At 44.7% G+C, this 21,650-nt stretch overlaps 1 protein-coding gene across 2 annotated transcripts in view; it reads right to left on the reverse strand.

The window, feature by feature from the left end:
• The window catches only part of MYH10 (myosin heavy chain 10), an 88,881-nt gene that overhangs the window by 51,075 nt on the left and 16,156 nt on the right, over nt 1–21,650 (reverse strand). For both annotated transcript variants that reach the window (XM_065735111.1, XM_065735113.1), the window contains exon 3: nt 6,803–6,830. In XM_065735111.1, the coding sequence (XP_065591183.1) occupies nt 6,803–6,830 (28 nt within the window). The remainder of the gene's footprint in view (nt 1–6,802; nt 6,831–21,650) is intronic.

The raw sequence follows: 21,650 nt of genomic DNA on the forward strand, positions 1-21,650 counted from the left end.
TCAACGCTCAGCTCCAACTGTGGAGCAAGCCAAGAAGCACTTCAAGTGGAATCATCCAAGCAAACCATCTTTGGCAATGGCCTCCAGTCCGATGAGTAACATTATACCATTAATTAACTGAAGGTGCTCTCCCTTCATACAAACATCACTGAGATGGTTAAGTAGTCTGACAGGGAATTAATGTAGTACCTGGCGATAAGGTGCTACAAGCAGCAAAACTCTTGCTTTGAATAAGCTTCAAGCACATGTGGAAAAATTAGTAAAAAGTGTCTAGCATGATCACTTTAAGGCTTCTACGTGATTTTAATCTCCTTGGATGTAAACCCGCAGTCTCATTTTCAAGAAGGGAAGTACTCTTCTGGCAAATTCATCTCATCTACAATTTGGTTGGCAAAAAATTAGTGACTAGTGACTGACTTCTCAACCAGCTGCACTAATTTTTCCCCAAAGCTACCTCTACTCCTATGCAAGACTTAGGCTAAAGGTATTTCTTCTGCTGAACAGACTGCCATCAAGAGCACAGGTAAAGGAACACAACGAGAGATGAGTTTCCAGTCACAAAGCAAAGGGGCAGCTGCAGGAATGAAGCAGACCTGACTGAGAGCAGTGAGCTCTGCCCACAGAGCCTATAACAGCAGCCATTATACCAGCAGGACAACTGTCTGCTGTGAAAGACCTATTCCAAGGGGAAACACTGCTCTAAAGGAAAATCAAACTGAAGGAGCTGCTCACCTTACTGCCCAGCAGGTTTGAAGCAGCTACATGTTGTGACCTTACGGCAGTGCAGCACAGGACTGCACCAGCATCTCATCCTCAATCCCAGCTTTCACCTGCAGACCAGGTGCGAGGCAGCACCACCACTCACACACGACAGAAGGACACAAACACACGTACAAAGAAAGCTTGGAAATTCAGAGAAAGACTTTTCCTCACTTTGCTGCCCACACACCAAGTCCCTGCTGAACAATAACGTTTGTGAAGCATCTGAAATATACTTTGGGCGATGAGATTAAATTTGTCTAACCCGTCTCATTACCAGTCAGCTTTCCATGATTAAAAACACCGAAGAGCTAATGAAAGAGGCCAGCATGCTGGGAGCCTGGATGGCTCAAACCTTTCCCCTGCCCGAAGAGTTTCAGTCCGTCAGTTCTGCTCAGCACGGAGCCCCAGGCTGGGCCGTTATCTGGAAGCTGAAGGTCCTCCCAGTTGAATGCTTGGCAGAAGGAGCAGTGGCTCTCCTCAGCAAGCAATTTCACAAGCCCTGCTGCTCAAAGTCCTGCAGGCAGCAACGCTTCACTTCATGCAAAGAGGCCCAAGGCACCAAAGCATGGAAGCACACGTAAGTGACTGCGCAAGTGAGAGGCCCAACAACAGGCTTTTGTGCTCACAACAACGGTTGCAAAGAACAAAAGAGACATTCTCAGACACAACCAAGTAGATCTTCTGCCAGTTATAAACAAACAGATATTTACAGTCAAGACCTGCAATTACAAGAATGCCTTAATCACTCTACTAATTCTCTGTAATGAAGAGGTGTAAGTGATAGTTTGGACTAGCACAGAAGAGGCATTAGCAGGCTTTGCTATTTACAAGGCTGTTTTACAGCTCCTTCGTTCCCCTTTAGATGCTTCTCATCATCTCCACACCAGTTGTCTGGGGAATGTTACAAGCTGGACTCCGGCCAGAGGTTGTATACAAAAATGCTTGGTATTTGCTGCTGTTGTCCTTTAATAAGCAGCCTCTATTCCCTCCACACCCCACCACTCCTACTGAAGCCAATTCAGATTAGATATCCTTGTATAGCTGCAAGCATCTGCTAAATGACTGTTTATTGAGCCTAGTCTCAGTTTGGAGAATACCATGGGCTTGTGGTAAGATTCTCAGACTTAGAATCTATTAGATTCAAAAAAGTGCAATGTGGCACATTTTCATGTTTGAATTTCCAAAAGCTGCCTTGCACTTAAAGACAACCAATCCAGGAGAGGTTTGAATATTTCCCGTATTTCTAATATACCACAGAAGAAATTTCTTCATCTTGGTCATCAGCCTCCAGGCCTGGCACGCTCTTCTATTTAACAATGACAGAGAATAATATTCAAAGAAAAACAATAAAACTTCCTAAAACTCCAGCAGCTGCAGCTTCTCAAAGAAAGAAAGGCCTGCACAGCTTCTCATCACAATTTTACATCTTACCTCACTGTATGGCTTTTTGCTTCAGTGTATGCACAGTATAAAATTAGTACCACTTTTCTGTAATTGATTTCTTATGGATGCTGGGCCTATGGTGTACTTCTAAGCCAGAAAGAACAAACTGCTGGCACTGCCTAAATTTGGCTCCTTAAAAGACGGAGTATGGGCAAGTAGGAGAAAAGAAGAAAGGGGGGAGAACAAAGTAACAGAGAGAAAGAAGGCACACTGCTTTGCATTCTAAGGTTAACACTTCTGTACCAAGACCAAAAATTCATCTGTGTCAGCAAGCCTGGATTGGAGAACTAAACAGCAGCCACACCAGTTGGCAATGTGAGTAATGCTCTCCAGCCTCCATGTCAGGAAAAGGACACTGTGTCCTGCTGACACAAGCACCCAGAGGAAGCAGCGGTGTTTTTCCACTCCTGGTGTGGAGTTCAACTTTGAGAAGAGATTAAACACCACTAGTTTATGCAGAGCTCATCTTTTGGGGATGGCAGACCACAAAGTCCTCATACAACGTCAGCAGATAATTTGGTTTAGTCAGGTAGCCTCCAAGGAACCCCACTACCTTCAGAACAGTGAGATGCAAGCAAGAGGCATGCTTGGAGAGCTATCCATCGGCCTAGCTTGCCTAGCTTATTCCACACAGCACGTTCAGATGAGTAACTGTATCTGGGAGACTGGTTATTCACTAGCACAATTCCCTTTGGAATAAAAATAAGGTGATAAAATGACATGTGGCAAATTGTATTCCTACTGAAGTTTCACCTGCACACACCTTTATCTATACTGCCCTCGTACCTGTGCTGTCACACAAACCATGACCAACCTTTATCAAATGCTGAACCAACCTGCACTGTTAGGCACTGTCACTCCTCCAGCAAAGCATGAGTAAGTCCTCAAAAGTCTACATGCTATCTATATATACATTCTTAATGCAGCTACAGAAGTGACTTGTCTACATTACAAATTACACTAAGTATCACGCTTGCAGTTTCATGACAGGTGTAGATACAAAGAGCCATTTACTTCAGCACTAACTCCATGAAGATAGCTGCAATTCTCCGAGATTCCCCACAGAAGAAATGGATTGGGATTTCCTGGAGATCTGGACTTACAGCAAAGATATTCCATGGGAGCACTCCTGGCTGACAAGAGGAAAAGGGTGCCAGCCCTGGCAGCCTGAGTGCGACTTGGTAAGGTGTAGTACCAACTGCACTGAGTGCTGACCCAGATGCTCACAACAAGGATAAAAGACCAGGAAACCAGACCACCTAGAGGTAGGGAGAAACAGGGGAAGATGCAGACCAGACTGACCTTCAGCAGCCACGGGGGAGACCTGTCTCCATGTCATACACAATGACAGTTAAGGCAACTGGAGAGAGCAGAATGATGAGCACACTACAACTCCCCACCCATCCACGTGCACAAGCAGGGGTCTTCTTCCTCACTAGCTAACTTAAATAATTCCTGGGGGAAGAAAGTATTTGTAAGATTTTCAGCTTTAGTAAAGACTGGGGTCAATCAGATGAATCAGGTTCACATCTGAGACGAGAAGACTTCAGCCTTTTATGAACTACCAAAGGAGTTTCTGAAACCACCTCCAGCACGGTTAGGACACACTCCTGTGTTTGTACCTGCCTTAGTTTAAGACCTGTAAAACCAGCAGCATGGCAGGAAAGTGCCCAGTGTGTCTTTTCAGTGCAGAAGTTGTAATGCAACAGAGATGAGTCCTGGACACTAACCCACCCTTGAGCAAAACATATTAGACACTTGTTTGGTCAACTTCACAAACAAGTTTGCCACGGTCTTGCTGGAGGTCATTTATTATCCCATCTGACCAGTTGTCCAGTAATGAGTTTGAAATGCAAACCTGACAAAAGAACACAGTTCTGTCCTATAGGCTGTGGGAGAGCCACCTTTGGAGCAGTGCTGCAGTCAGCAGCTGTCCTTATAACCTACGTGTTCAAAAGATACATGCAAGGAGATTTATGAGGTTTTGATGTGCTGCTTTTTATGTCAGTGCTTTTTTCCAAATTGGACACAATGACAAATTATTTCAAGAGAAAAGTTAACCTGAACAGCAGTCTGTAATGCCTACTATACTCTTCTATATTCAGCATCCAAACCATGTTGATGGATGGACAGCATTAGCAAAGCCTCCTGGGCTGTGGTGGATGTGTGATGTTCAAGAGCACAGAATACTGGCAGTTTGGAGACCAGCAGATCACAGCTCCTCATTCTCAACAGGCAAGATGCAATCAGATTTCATTTGGTCACTTTGGAGGTATGGTACCTTACCCTTCTGAACTCCAAGGCCACAGATCTGTCCACGTTAGTGAGGGAATCTGTATTTCTTTGTAATACATGTTCGTTGGCAATGATTCATATTTTGTTTTGCATGCTTTTCTATAGATACTTCAGTAAAAAAAAGTAAAAATAGACACGAGTTAAAGCACAAGACAGCCAACAGAACCTGGATCCCCAGCTTCTGCCAGACGCTGTCACACTTCTACCAAGTTCAGTCTTGAACATTAGTGTATCTAAGACACTGAATTACAGGTAGCAAAACTTGTCTAGCATCATGGTGCTAACAGTTTCAGTATTACATTTTGCAATACGATTCCAGGGCAGCACTGAAACGCTTGAGATATACTGAACATGGCTTCTTATGACTGCTTTCAGAGCAGTGCCCAGCAGCTCCAGGCTTCAGAAGCAGAAGTGGTTATGCCCTCCTGAGTTCAGAGCATCGTAATGCGTGCCCCCACCTCACCCCTCACCCTCTAGAAGGCAGCTTTCCCCTGCTGGTGCAGTTCGTTGAGCAGATTACCAGTTGCCAAGTACCAAAGACATATAACGTGTGGCAAGACACACATATTCCACATTGAAGTGCACTGCCCCAGATATAAAAGAGGATTCATTTGCATTTTCAGTTCAGAAGGATCAAAAGCTTCTGGTAACCCTACAGGTGAGGTAATAACAAAATTGAAGCCTAGATCTTAAAGGCTTTTCAATTTACAAATGAACAGATCAGACATTCAGTAAATCCTGCAGCACTGTCATCCCAACCATTGTGGTCTCAGCTGACCATATTAAGTGCAAAGTTCATGCACAGGCACAAAACCACAAAGCTACTTCAAAACAATTCACCTGAGGCAAACACATGTTGAAGCATCCACAAACATGCAGACAACAAAGCACTTTTTTTTTTTGCTCCAGGATCTTATTCCTGCTTTGAGGGCTGTCTTGTACATCACATGTAAAATAGTTATCACAAAAACAAGTCCTACTAACAGCTGGGACAAGAGAACTAGGCAACTCTGTATTAGCTGTGTGCCTCAACCTTAGCAACAGAATTGTATATGCTTGTGCTCCTAGGCCCCATACATCTTGCATCCACAATATCTATGGTTTGAAAGAGCTCAGCTTTATAGGCAAGACTGAAGATGGATCCTCTAGTTTGGTAGTTATTTTACAGGAAGTAGGTGGAAAATTTGAACTCCATGTCAGTGAACAAACTGAACCTACACCTCTTCCCAGCAGATAATCTCACCATCGAGCTATTTCAGGATGCAGGCATCCTCACCAACCATGGCCTCAAAGCGGCTGCTATGTGCTGGCACAACAAACAGTCAACTGCTCACGCAGCCAAGGCAGGAGCGTGCAGCTACCACATCTTCCCTCCTCCACTCAGATAAACGAGTATTTCCAAGACAGCTAATTGCAAGCAGTTTCAGCACAGAGCCATAGTGTGCTTTCAAAACACACAAACCAGTTTAACTAGCCAGCTGCTACCAACTGTGACATTTCCCTGTTGCTTCCCTTCCTCACATTCAGCCCTCCTTCACACAGTGCTGGCCTGGAGAAGCGAGTAGATGGAAAGCAGCATTCTGTGGTCAGGGTGGTTTTCTGCTAGCTTACCTCCCTAAACTGCATTATGATGGAGCACCAACACCCAGTGCTAACTAAAAGGCAGCACAAACAAGGTGAAAGAAGGTGAAACTGGATCACTCCTTTCAATAGCAGCCCAAGGATGGACCAACCGTCATAAGCCAGAGCACGCACTTGTATTGCTCTGCTACCCCACCTTTCATCGCCAGATCCCCATCAAACTTACACTGGAGTTAGAAGTTTGCACATGGGTGAGGCAAATTCAGGAACCCACACAGATAGCAAGAAGGAAATCTTAGCATCAGCTTGTCCAGAGTTCTTTTCTTTGAAGCAGGTCAAAGGCTCTGCTGCTGCTCAGCAGGGTTTCAAGACCAACACCAATCCACATTCCCCAAGAAGCTATGCTGAGTAGCTATAATGCAGCACTCCACACAGATGTACACATCTCAAGAACTCTCTCTGATTCAGGCATCTTGACTGACATTTTCAAAACTACAACTCTTCAGTGCCATACATACCTGTAAAAAATCTCAGTCAAGAGAATTACATCCTTAAAAGAGCACCTCCCTACATAAAATACCACTTCATCCTGTCTTTAACAACTACCTGAGGTAGAAGAGCTGTAACAACAACAGCTTCAACCAAAGACACTAGCTTGAGAGCCCCCCTTTGCCAAGAAAAACTTCCAGAAATGCCCAAATGAAAATCAGAGTTCACTTACGTGCAGAGAATGGATTGGTCCTCACGGTCTGCAAAAACAAGAATAAGCATGGTTAGTTTTGCTTCTGTTATTCTGTAATTTGCAAGACAGTTTATTTTAAATGAATATTTTGACAATTTAACTTCTCAGCTTAAACAACTTCAGGACAATCTCAAACCATTTTTACTAAGATTCCTTAATCATTTAATTCTCAGCAAATGCCACATCTGACATTCACAGTTTGTGACATGTCATGAAACTAAGATTTTGTTTTAATGTAATAATGCACAGCACTAATGTTTCTAAATGCTTTCAGACAAAGCTGACCTTGCTCCTTTTGTTTTACATGCACCTTTTCAGAGATTGATTGGATAAAGAATTTGAAGTAATAAGTATTAATCAAGAAAAAAAACAGTTCAAGTACATAGTGCTAACGACCAGAAATAACTACTTGGAAGTAGCACCAGCATCTCAAGCAAGCAGGAGTTTTCCCCTTCAGCTTTTTATTCTTTTTAATTAACATGCAAGCCTAAAGTGCTTCATAATTCAGCTCATTCACTAAGGACTTGTCGAAAGGACAGCCAGGGAAATACTGAGCAACTGAGCTCCACAATACAGTGCAGCTTTGTGACACCCGCTGCCATGCTGATGACCTTTGGAAACAACACCTGAAGGTAGGTTATACCCTGCAAGAGGTATTCCATAATTACAGGGTCTTTACAGAGTATATTTCAACATACACTCTGTATTAAAAGTTCTCTAATTAAAACATTCAGGTGTACCTGCAGAAATAAAGCACTGCACTGAGGGATGTCCTCTTCCACTCCACAGCCAAGTTTTTTCAGTGAGTTCAACATTTCTTTCCATAAACTTGAAACGAAGTCATTGCTGCTTTATTACCTTCAGATGTTTATCACTTACTCCAAAAGAACACAACTGCATCCTGAGAACTCAGACCTTAACGCACTTCCCCTTTTCTGATCAGTTATTCACAGTGCACCACTTTACAATAACTCAAAGTCAAGCTTTATTTAATTTTCTTTGTATGTAAGCTTAGGGCGACAAGCTGGGCACCCTGCTGACCCCCACACACATTCTCCTTGACCACGAGCTGTGAAGGACCCCAGGAAGGAAACAACCTGCAGTACAACCACTGTAGTTCCCCCCAGGACACAGGTTTCAGACCCACACGAGGAGCAGACAGCCTCAGCTGCTGCAAGGCACCCTCCCCATGTGCCTGATTGATCTATTTCAAATCTATATTTGTGTTTGTGACTATTTCTGGTGAGAGCATGAACCATTTTACACAGTTTCAAAATGGGTCCAGAGAAACTACTGTTACACTGAGCTGTAAGACACTGCTCAACTTTGCAGCCAGCATGAAACCAGGCACCCTACCCAGGAGGTGAGCCAAGCTCAGGATGCTGTTGTGAAACAGCAGGTGTTGACATAATTACAGCCTTACCCAGCACTCAGGACCAGCAGGTGACTGTCCTTTCCCCAGATGCTGCCCACATTCAGGAAGGACTCATGCTCCCCAGTGCTCAGCAGCACAAAGCCAAGCTGCAGGGCTGCTGCTGTGGGAACAAAGCAAGGGGCTGAGATGGTGACAGCCACAGCAGGCTGCTGTGCTGGGCACCTGTGCTCCATCCCCTTCTCCCAGCTCATGTCAGCAGTGCCACACAGCCAAGGGGTGACTGGACAGCAGCCTGGGTCACACTGAGTTGTGGGTCCTATGCATATCAGCATAGGACTGCACAACTCACACTGGGAGGGGGAGAGCTGAGAGCCCCTTAGTACATCAGCTCCAAACTGCCTTGGATGGCCAGTTCAGACAAAGCAGCCAAAGAAAGCAGAACATTGCCATTTTAATCAGTATATGAACAGAACATTCGAAGGACACAAACTGAAGGACTTCCACAGGCAGGTGCTGCTGTACAGTGTTATAGCACTACCAGGGGCCTGGGACTGCACCATCAATAACCAGTGGACTTTATTTTTCCCACTGGAAATATTAAAGCACACAAACAACTGCACATCACCCCCTGTACCCGCACACTCAGAAGTAGCAAGAGATACCAGTGATTCTCCCACCCATCGCACAGACAGCAGCTAACACTCAAACAGTTCTAATAATTTGACTTGTTCTCTTATTCAGAAGGAGGAATGAAGAGATTCAAGAGTGGTGGTATTCCTGAAAAAAGTGTGGGGATGGCAGCTGGCCTCCTACACATGCCTGTCCAGATGCACCACAAGGAAGGCTGAAGCTCGTGGCTGTAGGAAATAAAAGCTGGCAGCAGGCAACAGCAGTGGGAATACAGCAGAAGCATTAGGAGTGTGGTCTATAAAGTTTTATGATCTTCTGGCTTTGATACAGGGCAGCTGCTCTTGCAAGTCCCATCAGAAATAACTTCTAGGTACCAGGGAGAGACAGAGCCCAGAATTCCCACAGTCAGAATGGCCTTATAGCTGTCAGCTCCAATGGGAAAGAGGAGCAGCTCTGACCCAGCCTGCCTCCAGGCAGGACACTGCCTCAGGAACTTCACAGGCAGCCCTGTGCCAGTACAGCCAAGGTAACAGCACACCACCAGTCAGCTCTTCATCTAGAAAAAAAACTGCAGAATTAATGCCAAGTTAGTACCCTGAGTGCAAAGGTGGCATTTCCCTGCTTTAATATTTGTAATGATGTTTTCTAAAGAGGTAGTTCCATTTTCCCCTTTTGTTTTCCACAAAATAACTTCTCCACGATGTTGTCACTGAACTTTGTCAAAAACAATTCCTCTGAAGAACAGCTCTTTAGTTTATCACCTCCTGAATAGCCAGGAATACAGACAGCATTTGCCTTGAAAACAAAACCAGTTCAGCAGAAGGCAGCAGGCACGTGTTACTGCTTGGTACCATCCCACATTTTACCTGTGGATTTACCACACAGAGCTCACGCTCTCATGTAAGACACAGCAAAAATGAGTTTTCCATACTCAATTCATCCTAAGGAGTACCTAGAAATCTAGACAGTTGTAGGTATTCTGTGGGTACCAGAAACCTCAGCAAGCACACAAAACCTTTCACTTTCTATGTACAGGAACCTGCATGGGCAGGGATGTTACAGGGAAGCTACCAAGCAATGCAGTATGTTACTCCAAATTAACTTCCTTGTGTCTACCTGGACACTACACCTCACAAAGTAAGACAGACAACCACAAGCTTGTGCTTTCCAATCACCTGCTCGTGCTAAAGGACAGACCTTGCACCCACTGCACAGTAACAAAGCAGGACTGCAGGCTCAGGGTGCTGCTCCACGCACTGTTAAAAACTGGGTGGCTTTCATCCCAAAGGAAAAGATGGGATCTCTCTGGATTCATTCTGAAAGAGATTCTAGCAAAGGGGTTAAGAAAGAATAGTTATTTACAGTTTGTTTGGTTTAATTTTCCCCTCCCTCAAATAAAGCACTTTACATGGGGTCTTGATGTCAAAGCAGCTGGTTCCTTCCTAAAGCATCCTTAGAGCACTGACCAGCATCTGTTGAGCTGTATTCTGACAGGGCTGGCCTGTTATCTGTCACTGCTGGGATGCTTATCCAGGGCAGGGAAGAAGCACTGCTTTCCTCATATTGCACTGACATCTCAAAAATAATTTCACAAGACCGTGCTGTTTTCTGTGACTCCATTTCAACACGAAGGGCAGCAGTCAGCCCACAACACAGATCATTGTTATGACAAAGCATGAGATCTACCATCCTTCCAATGATTTTAATAGCTTTTGCTTTTTTTGTTGTATGTTTGTTTTCTAAAAGCTGAAGTGGTTGTTCATGGAAACCTAAGAACATTATGAAAACACATCTCCATCTAACTAAGTCTTGTGATTCTTAAAAGCAGCCCCAAAACTATCATCTCTCCAGCAAGGTCTCCACGGGGTAACATCTCACACTAGCATGAGACACAGCTTTGCAGAAAAATGCAAAGAGTAAACTCATGCAACAAATCCCATGGGGTTTACATGCAAAATTCCAGCATGAAAAAGCAGAACAAGTTTGGCTATCATCACCTCCAACCTGTAAAGCAACTGAGACAGGGAATACAAATAAGTTGGTCTCATCAATTGCGTGAGTAAGCTCACCATTTGCTGTTTCCAGCGCTCCACAGATGTTTCAGTCTGGGATTATCAATACTCTGGACAAAGGCACAATGCATTCTGAGCACACAGTGTACCAGATAACTTTAGCAGGGGGAAGCATCTGCGAGACAGCTTCAGTAACAATTCTTTCTATCAGTATCTGCCAGATAACTCCTGGTTTCTTCACAAAGCTCTCTCCATGCTCCTTCCTGCTGCAGCTCTGCCCTCCCAGCAGCCCTGGGTGCTGCTCTGGTCCCAGGTGGAAGCATCCTCACTCACTTAGCACAAAGTCACTTCAACTCAGAGGAATATAGGCACAGGGACAAGTAAGAGGTACGAGAGGGTGAAGCAAGAGACCAAGCTGTTAACTCAGTTTGACCCACATCACAGGACCAACTCTTTGTTATTAAACAAACAACTAAGTCCCATGGGAATCTATCACTTCACTCCAGAGGGATGCAGCTTAGGTTTAAATATATCTCAAGGTCTGCAAACCACACTGAAGGTCATAACATTCAAGCTGCACAGGAAGCTTACTACAGTTTTTCTAATTAGAAATACAAGTTCCAAAATCACACGGAGCCTAAGAATAAAAACAAAATTTAATTATCTGCTTGTGAAATGAGCTTTCTACAGAATAACACGTCCTCCTGAATGCAGGAATTAGGAAGCACAAAGGCAACACAGTCTGACATTCGCCTTAGGCTAAAGTTCCTCCACTGCAGGACATAACCTGAGCTGCTGCCAATGTCTCTGCTTCCCCTGCCCACCTCCCCCAGTCCATTTCACTTTGGACTAGCGACCAAATGTATAGACACAAACCATGCTAGTTGAAGCAGCTGAGCCAAGCAGTGGAATTTCACTTCCAAGCAGCTCAGCACCCTGACCAGTTTGTACCACAGCACCACTGCAACGAGTGCACAGAAAGGCAGGGAACTGCCCTTCCCCCCAGCAGCCCCCCTGCTCACTCCAAAGCAGCCACGAAAGCTCCTGCCCCCAGGCAGAGGGCTTGTGCCCCCAGCTCCCCCGTCCCAAGCATATGCACACTGCAAGTCAGGGGTTCATGCTACCAGAAAATTCATCCTATCAAAAAAAAATAAAAGAAAGGGAGCAGCCAGCACAACACAGATGTGGCAAGACTGGTGTATTTTCCTTTGGGAACAGCTGATCATTAAATCAGTTGCAGATACCAAACTACTTAGAGTCTGGAGGATCAGGCACTGAAACACTGGCATCACCACTGAGTCTCCTCTTTCCCCCCACCCAGCAGCTGGCTCTTACTCTCAAGGCAAGAACCAAGTGCTGCCTTTAGCACCTGCTGAAAGCCACCTACTGATGCAATGCAGGCTGCAGCTGTGGCAGGGACCACCTTGTCCAGCACCAAACAGATCAAATGAGAAATACCAGAACGCAAGGACAAGAAGAATTACAGCCCTGAAATCTATTATTTCCCCTAAAACCCCCTAAACTTACATCACTCATCTCTCCTGAGCATGAGGACAACAACTGGCAGCTCCTCAAACAAAGCTGTTGTGTGGCTGCCAAGCATTTGCCATATTTTCCTGTTTGTACTGATAGATTTTCAAACATCTAGATCTATTTTACTATGTAAATATAGAAAACAAAAAGGTTTGAGAGTTGGAATACAAAAAGGTTTTATTCCTCCCATCCTTCCTCTCTCCAGCTATAAAAGGATCCTCTCCCCCATCACACACCAGACCTAACAAGCCCCTGTTAACTCTGGTAAGGTTCCAGATGTGCATTAAACACATTTGTTGGGTAATTGGTTCAGGCAGGATGTTCAGGAAAGCCACTGCTCAAATGCAGAGTCCGCCTACAAAGGAATTACTGTATTTTAACAGAGCAGCTTTTAAGAAAAGCATGCCTTAGTTCTGCTTTGCTCACACTACGGTCATTCATGAAGTGGTAGAAGATAATCAAGCAGAAAAGGAAGAATCTGTCTTCAAGTTTCCTAGAAACATTCACAAGCAGTAGCACTGAAGGACGGAAACCATACAACAGAGCACAGCTTGTGAGCAAATGAACACCCACCCTCTGCAACCGCCTTGCTCCAATTGCCCTTCACTGAGCTGAAGTACAGCAGCTGCCCAGATCTAGATCTGCCTTTCTCATCTCAACTCAATTGAAGAAAAAGAAGGAAGAGCCATCTGGGGCCACCCCACAGTGGTGGGAACCACCCCACAGCCCAACTAGAAAGCCAGGTTTTCAGCTATCATAATAACAAATGTACACACATTCAAAACACTTCCACGGGCATATTACCTGCCTTCAGAATTAACGCATCTCTCCCTACTTTGATATGATATCTAGTCACAGCAGCATTCATACAAATACTGACTGTCTCACTATCCCCCCTCCCTTCCTATAAATCCTTTTGTTTGCATTCTTACCTAAATATGGATCAAATACTAAAAGTGTGTCAAGATAAAAAGGATAACTCCAGAGAAGTAGTGAAAAGAGACAAATACGAGTTTTAACCTGCTTTCCCAAGTTAGAGACAAAGCACATCCATCCTTCAACACGCAGGAACCCACAGACAGGGGAACTGTTTTCCACCACAGCTACATCAAGGGTCACTCCTCCTCAACACCAAACTCCAGACTCTTGCAGATGATGCATTTTAACACACCCTCCCTATTTATTTCTCCAGAGCACCATGCTGGGGAACAGAGAGATTTCATTTTCAGACAGTACTTAATATTCAGGTGCCATAAATAAAGAAAAGCTTGGTTACCTGGCTGATTCCTTTGTTTGTTGTGGATGTTGGGCTTGGAAACTCTGTAGGTATTTGTCCTCTACTGTAGAGGAATGGGCTCAAATATCAGTCAGCTCAAAGAGACTTAAAAATTGAACTCCTGACAAGTTTATGAAAGCGGGTCACTGCCTAAAGCAGAGGGACCCTCCATCAGCACAGATTTTGCTGCAGAGTACTCATAGGATTGGTTCATAAAGGAGACAGGTGGTCTGACAATTTGCCATTCTTGGACTTTAAGCTCTGAATAACCAAGTCCTGCTGGACTGATAAGCACAGAAAAAGATCCGGTTACAGAGATGAAGCATGTCTTTATACTTTGTGTTTATCACTAAAATGTTGCCTAGATACTCCATAAACTATCAAACACTTTACACCATGAAGCGACTGCAACCAACATCTCTAAAAGCATAACACAGGAAGACTGACAGGCACAAGTTTGTTTGCTGAGTACCTACCTTCTGCAGACCAAATATACCCTGACACTTCTGCTCCCGTGAGATTCCTGCCATAGCCCTGCATACCCTACAGATCACCTCTACCTTCAGTTGTGCAACAGCCTCCATAGAGCTGAGTCATGTGTTTGCTGATGTATCTTCTGCAGTCTCACAGAGAGGGTTCATAGGAATGCAGTATTTCTCCAACAACATCCAATTAAATGTGCAAGTGAATGTTTCAGAAAGCATGCAGTTTGCCAACACTGTAAAGTTGACAGGTGAAGTTACAGCACCTCAATTTAAGCAGCCATTACTGACTTCTTAATGAACCCAAGCCTCCACATGGAGGAAGGATCAGATGAGATCCATCCACCAACAGCACAGGAGCCAGACCTGGGTGATAACTCCTTATCACCCAGGGAGATAACTCTCCCCAGGAGGAGGTCTCAGGCAACTAAAACAAAAGAGCAAGGTCAGAGCCATCATCAGAGCTACTGGAAGTGATGTCTTCTCTTTAGGGAAGGAACTTCCTTGACATACCTTGAAACTGCATTTACCCTTTTCTTCTTGCCTCGTTACCATCAGCTTAGTGACAAGCTGCAAGTTCTTACCTTCAAGCTAAATTACTTTGAAGCTACTGAGATCTAGGCGAACCTGAAGAAATTCTCACTTGTGGAACACATAACGCTGCAATTTATCTGAAAAGATGAAATTCAGGTGCACCCACCGCCCTCCCTTCCCCCATGTAAATGGTTTGAAGATTTAGAACAACAGTACTTAGCTTTGTTTCAGCAGCATTCACATTTCTCCCACAGAGCACACCAGAACCCCCCTGTGCCAGCTCAGACACCAGTCCATGAAGAATTCCAACTCTTTTTCCAGCACAATACCATCCACATCAAAGTGGAAAGAGAACAGCACTGACATTTCTAAATCAATTACTAATTCCCAGCCTTGTCTGTTTGCCCACTATTTCAAACGTGGCACGATACGAGACAGAGACAGTGCCACATTTCCTCCACCCAGGAACCAGGCTGCGGGAGTAAGCTGCAGGACTGATGGTCACAACCCACCTTTGACAGCCTGCCTCTTACTCCAAGATATGCTCAAGAAGTCTCCAAGCCTTTCACAAATTGCTGAGAAAGGCCTTTGCTATGGGGGTGAGCACATTGTGGGAATGTCCACACAGTGCCTTTATCAATTTGTTAAGTATAAAAACAACAGAAGCTGCAAAAAAAGTTGTGCTTCCATACTTTATCCCAAAAGGTACCAGATTTGGGATAAATCACAACTGCCATGCCTCAGTTCTGCTCACAGACCAAGCACCAAATGCACTGAGTCAATTATGAAATAAAGCATGGCAGAGGTGAGGGCTTACCCTGTTGATGGCTGGACACAAGTACTTCTTGCACACCCGCAGCACAGTTCACGACCAAACATCATCTACTGACTCACCCCAGAGCTCAGGTTGCTGTATCATTGCTCCAGCTCAGACGATGCAAGTGGCCAACCTAACTGCACCCAGGCCTGGGAAAACAGAACTATGAATTGAGACCACTTTAGAAGTGGTGTGTTAGGCATTTGCAACGCTAGCTTGAAATTACCCGAATTCCCAAATAAAAGCTGTGACATTTACTTTCAGACTTGCTAGCTGGGGCTTAATCAGCATAAAAAGAGAAAACAAGTAGCTGCCAGATTGCATCCGGCCCACTTTGTGGGACCGTGGGCAGCTTCTCCATTATACAGGAAAGAATTTTTTCTCCAGTCCTCACCAAGTTTGAAGAAGCTCAAACAGTGTTTTCAGTCAGTCTTCCAACAGCTTTATTTGGTTCCGTTAAGAGAAGCTCTTGTACGTTTAATTTCGAAGTTAAAACACATTTGCTAAATACATGAAGAGAAATTAAGCAACAACACATTCCTTAACTGATGCATTCAAAACAGGTATGGATTTACAAAACCCCCTATCTAATGGGTCGCCAAATGCATGCAGCCCTTTGCAAAGGGCAGCTGCTGTGGCTCAGGAGTGCAGCACACAGCTGGCCCTCAGCACGGGCAGCCCAGGGACAGCTTGCAGGACAAGGGCTGGGCAGCAGGGACAGGGCAGAGCCACCGGGCTGCAGCAGCTCCTGTTTCTACTTCAGAGCAGTGAATGGTCCCACCCAATCAGGCACCAGTTTCTGGAGCTGCCAGGCCTTGCTTGCTCTGCTTATGGCTCTTGACATGACACAGAGAGCTGCTCTCTGCCGTCCCCTTCTGAGCTGTGGCTCCCAATGAACGTTTTCCCAGCAGAAATGAGCAACTCCTGAACCTTCAGCTGGGGCCATCCCCACACTTACTTCGCAGTGATATTTGCATACTGCTTAAAAGTAACCTAAGATTAGTGGTAGCTGGCAACCACAGGCTGAGAAGGGTTTATTTGGACGGCAGAGTGCTCAGCATAGCAGTGGTTTCTAATCTCCAGCAACCCCGCTTAAGTTGCTCTGCTTCCTGTGCAGCACAATTTTGTTTAGACAAAGATTACATTGTCAACTGAAACAATAACTCAAGGAGGTCCTTTGACAGTAATATCTGCCACTGAGGCTCACTAATTCACTTTTGCTCCTCTCCCTCCCAAACAATTAAGCAGGCACAAACCACTTAAGAGAACTGGCTGTGAACCAGCACTCACTTCAGCAGGCTCTTCCCAAATTATTTCATTCTGCCTAAACTCCACCGGTTTGGAAAAAGCAAGCATGCCAGCAGAGGACTTCACTGGGCTTTCTGACTGCAACAGTTCAGCAGCTGGGGCTTTTGTCCTCAGTCACAGAGGGGACAGGATACAGCCCAGAGACACATCCCCACACCCAGCAGTAAGTGGGGTCAGTGGAGCTTGCCTCAATGCATGGTCTAGCAGCTGCTAGATTAAAGCTGAAGATGTTTTTCTGATGAGCATTTTCTAGGACTCGTAACAAGCCTTTTGAGGAGTTTCACCTCAAAATATCTGAAGTCTCAGATGTGGTGCATGGACTTCCCACTGCTCTGTTCTCCAGCAGCCAAGCTGTTACTGTTGGGATCACTGAACACCGTAACAAACTCCAAACAATGTCCCCAGAGAACATTTAAGAGCCACTGTTGGTGCCTTGTGAGAAGACTCAGGAGTCCACAGCTCAGAGATGCCACCCATTTCAAGGACCAGCAGCCCCTAACAGCCATCTGCAAGCAGACCACTGCCTGCCTGCAGTGTTTCCTCCTTGTTTTACACGTGTCACTTGTGATTGTCAATTAATGACCCTTTGTTCTTGCATAGGAACAGTTGGGTGGAAGATGTGAGCAACATTCCCCCTCCCTGTGCCATTTCAGATTTAGACTTGTTCTGTTTGACCTCAATTTCATTCTCATGTTGAATACAGTTTTGATAACTTCAGCTGTTCTTTGAATGTTTTCCTGACTTATTTCCTCTCCTCCCAAAGAAGGGTAAGGCCGGAGCAGCACAAAGCACTGAAGGTACAAATGTTAATGTCAAGTTTGGGGCAGCAGTTTCAAGTTCAGGGCAGCAAAGTGCTTCCCAGTTTGATCCCATTCTCTGATTTTTAACCACTGCTGAACAATGAAATGGCTACAGATCTGTTTCATCCCCACTAGCTCCAGCCAAAGCAACGAGAGCTGCAGCAGTACTAGAACAGTTTATTCCTCACATTACACCTCATGTGTGTGGCTTCTGCTGTGAGCTGAGGTCCTTCACACTGAGCTCCTGTTTTTGCTGTCCTTAAAAAAAAAAAAAACAAATCAACATAAGCCAAATATCATCCTAGAAATGCCTCTTATATTCCAGGCAAAAAAAGCTACAAATGAGGGGCATGAATACAAGCACAGCTTTAATGGGTCTCCAGCAGTGACCCCACCAAGCCATAGATAGCAGAGAACAATGGATAGCATTGGACACACTTTAACCAGATCTGTGTGTGCAGGGTGGCCCTCCCTCATACTGCAGTTACTTCAAAGTCTGTGCTTATGATAACTATCAAAATCACGTTTGAAAACTTACACAGGTCATGTCAGATGACCTCTTGTCCATTCAGATTAGTTCACAGATCAGTGCACTGGAGAGGCGTGCTCTTTCCCTAGCAAAGCCTCACTGAGTCTTTACGTCCATATAATCACATGCATGCACGTGTTCCCTTAAGGGTTAGCTGTATACTTTGGAACAGGTTCCACCAACATGTTGGACAGCTGTCACACACTGCATGACACAGATCTGAAAGAGAATCTCAAAGAGACAGCAGCAAACATCTGGGTGCTGGGGCAGCTCTGTGCCAAACATCCACAGCGAGCAGGTCAGCAATCCCAACTCCACGTTCAGAAATCTGGTTCTTGAAGTCTCACTTTCCTTTTCCTCTTCTGAGTTCCCTTGTACAGGATGGCCTTGCCATCACTCTGAAAAAGCCCTGGAATAAAAAGATTCCTAGTGCCCTGAGCACATGGGAAGGCAGAAGTCCATTCAGGGGCACAGCACCCTGCCTCGTGGAACCGCAGGCTGCAGAGATGCACACCACCTCGCAGCCCTGAGCTCCTAAGGAACACACACACAGGCTGCCAGGAGCATCAAGCAGCCAAATGTCTGAAAGCACCAAGGGCAGACGAGTGGATGGATGCTAGATGATCCCATCAGCCCTGGTTAGGAAGCTAGGAAAGCACTGGAAGTTTGCACTGAGATGCAGCAATAATCATGTTGGTGATGAGAGCCTTGGCTTCCTGGAGACAAGGAACAGAACACTCACCACTTGTCTCCGTTAGCTAAGAACTCACAGTTGTTCCCACTTCTTGTTTCTGTGCCAGAACACAGCAAGGGCATTTAATAAAAGGAGGGTGGATGAAAAAGGAGCTACTGCAATTGCTACTGCTGGCAGTTACAGCATGGCTGGACAATGAGTTCAGCACTCCAGAGGAACGCAGACGGGACTGACAAAACATGACTGAGCAAAACGTGCATCAGCAGCAGTGCATTATAATGTGAAGGGCTCTCAAGGACTGAATTCATTTAAGCCTTTGTTGCACAGGAAGGAATATCCTCATTTGTGGCTTCTGAAGGATAAAAGCAAATAAGGAAAAAAAAAAGCAGAAAGCAACGTTCTATTTCACAACCACCCTGAAACGTATGAAGCTTGATTTAAACTAACTGTGGAAAAGAGTTATACCAGAAGCAGGTGCTGGTTGAGTAATGTGTACAAATGAATCATCTCACGAATGATTTCATAAGTTGGATGCACTTGCTCCTGAATTCCTGTCTGCCTGCTAGCACAGTCACAAACCAACTATGAGCTCAGCCTGCTCTGTAAATCTTAAAGCTATCATCATTCGGTCACAGTATTGACTGCAAGGACCACGGCTGGTGTGCTGCAACACAGTGCCTCAGGGGAAGGGGCAGGGGAGAGCACAACAGCTCCTTCCTGAAGTTATGCCAAAAAAAATTAATGCAGTCAACCACTTCAAGCAATGCTTCCATGGAACTGAGAGGTAAGAAACAGTGGTTCACTCTAAATGCTATTATGTCTAATTAAGTTTGTAACCCTGAGGTTGTGTACCAATTAGAGGAGCGATCCAAACACATTTTGACACAGAAAAAGACAAAGGTTAAGAACTGTTGTCTGAGTACTGCAGTACTGAAGGACTTCAAACACTAGCAGAGGTGTTCTAGCAACTAGGATCACTGAGTTTGATTCAGTAATTACTACTGGTATCACTCAGAGATGCTCTAATACAGCATAAAGTCATCCAAACAGCCCCAGTGCCATTGAGGAAGACAGATTTGATACCAAGGAACAAGGGAGTGAGAGATGAAGTACAACAGGCTCAGCTGACAGAAGCACTTCTCATTTTACTTCAAATTCAGAAATAATGAGGCAGAAGACTGTTTCAGCATGATGGATTTCAGTTATTCTGCTTCATTTCTTCCTTTAGATTCTCCATCCTGCCTTCCAGCCATTCAAAATCATTGTATATCACATTCCTATTGGGATACAAAGCAATCTCCATTTCCATGTTATTGCCACACAAGTATCTGCATTCCCATAGCAGCATGGCTGGACAAAATGAAAACAAAGCGGTGTAACAATAAGGAGACCCAGAAATCCTTCACATCACATCTGCCTAGCAGCTAGCTCTGCATAGCTCCTGCCATCCTGCACTTGGTAGTGAGCTAAAACACTGAGGTAGTTTTTGACAACTCAAAAGACATATTACAAAAAATATCAAGGTTAATAATTGCACATATAAAAGGTTTTATGTGCTGTTCACATAACACAAAGCTAGCCAGGCTCTTCACTCTCACAGCAAACTGCCCTGACAACTGAATATTTAGTAGTCCTTCACAGAAAAGAGTTGCCACATTTTATCGTATGAAAGAATTTAGAATAAAAAGAGAAAAACACTTCCCAGAAGTAAGTATATCAATCAACACTAAAGATATAGGTCAGTATGCTATTTCACAGGGAGCAGCAGTGCATCTGCAGGCAGGGCCAGCTTCTCCAGCACCAAGTGTTCACTTCACCTATTGCACAGCTCCTGATAAAGCTCCCCTGGAACAGGATTAAAGGCAGTCCGAAAATATCAGTGCTAATTTAGTGCTCCTCAAGACGTCCTCAGGGAAACAGGATAAAAAGGAGAGACTAAGCATAATTATACATGTGTAATATTAGCAGCCAAGCAGGTCTTCGGTAACCAGAAGCAAATAAAGTTTTCCTTAATACATCCTCCAATATATTTTTCAGACTCGGTGAATAAAGAGGCATAAGATGACAATGCTGTACTTCCTCTAAAAGTACAGAGGAAGAGGAGAGAGCCACATATGGTAAAAGCACCAGAGAAAAGTTATGTCAGTGCCGCTTGCACACAATCAGGTCAAGCCTCTGCTGTCAGTTAAAAAAAAGAAAAAAGCCATAGAGGAATTATCAGGCAGAGAATTTGCTTCCAAAAGAAAATCCTAGCCCCCATCCAAATTCCTGCTGCTCATTTTTTATGTATATTTATGCCTGTATTTCTTAGCAGTGCAGAAGAACATCAGCAAGCCTTACAAATTGTATTACCAAACAGAATTAAGGTCAATGTTGTCACAGGGATTAGGATACCAGTTCCTCATGACCATGTCAACTGTCCAGCAGCTTTGAAAAGCCCTGTCCAGGATTCCTTTGTGAAGCATGCCAACCCCAACCCTATGCATAAATGCATAGGATTTCTGTCTAGGGCCAAACAGCTCCAGAGAAGCCCGGGAGCCCCTGGGTTATGTGTACTCACTGCTTCTACATAACATTAAGAAAATGAAGAGAAAGTACAAGAGAAATCCACTAAATCATCTGTGAAGTAGCACTTAGCCTACCACCACACTGCTTTGAAGAATAATTAGTAGGGGAGAGAGAGGGGAAATCCAGCATGTAAAGCAGAATTGCACGTTATTACCTTCTGAGGTCAGGACACCAGGTAATGAGTGCTCTCCGGAAGAGAAATCCAGACTGTCATAATCACGATGAACCGAGTCCCGCCTGATATTAACAGACTGCTTGCACTCAATCTT

Source organism: Cyrtonyx montezumae, unplaced genomic scaffold, assembly GCF_038088225.1.
Source record: "Cyrtonyx montezumae isolate F1298 unplaced genomic scaffold, pur_monq_1.0 scaffold_19, whole genome shotgun sequence".
NCBI lineage: Eukaryota > Metazoa > Chordata > Aves > Galliformes > Odontophoridae > Cyrtonyx > Cyrtonyx montezumae.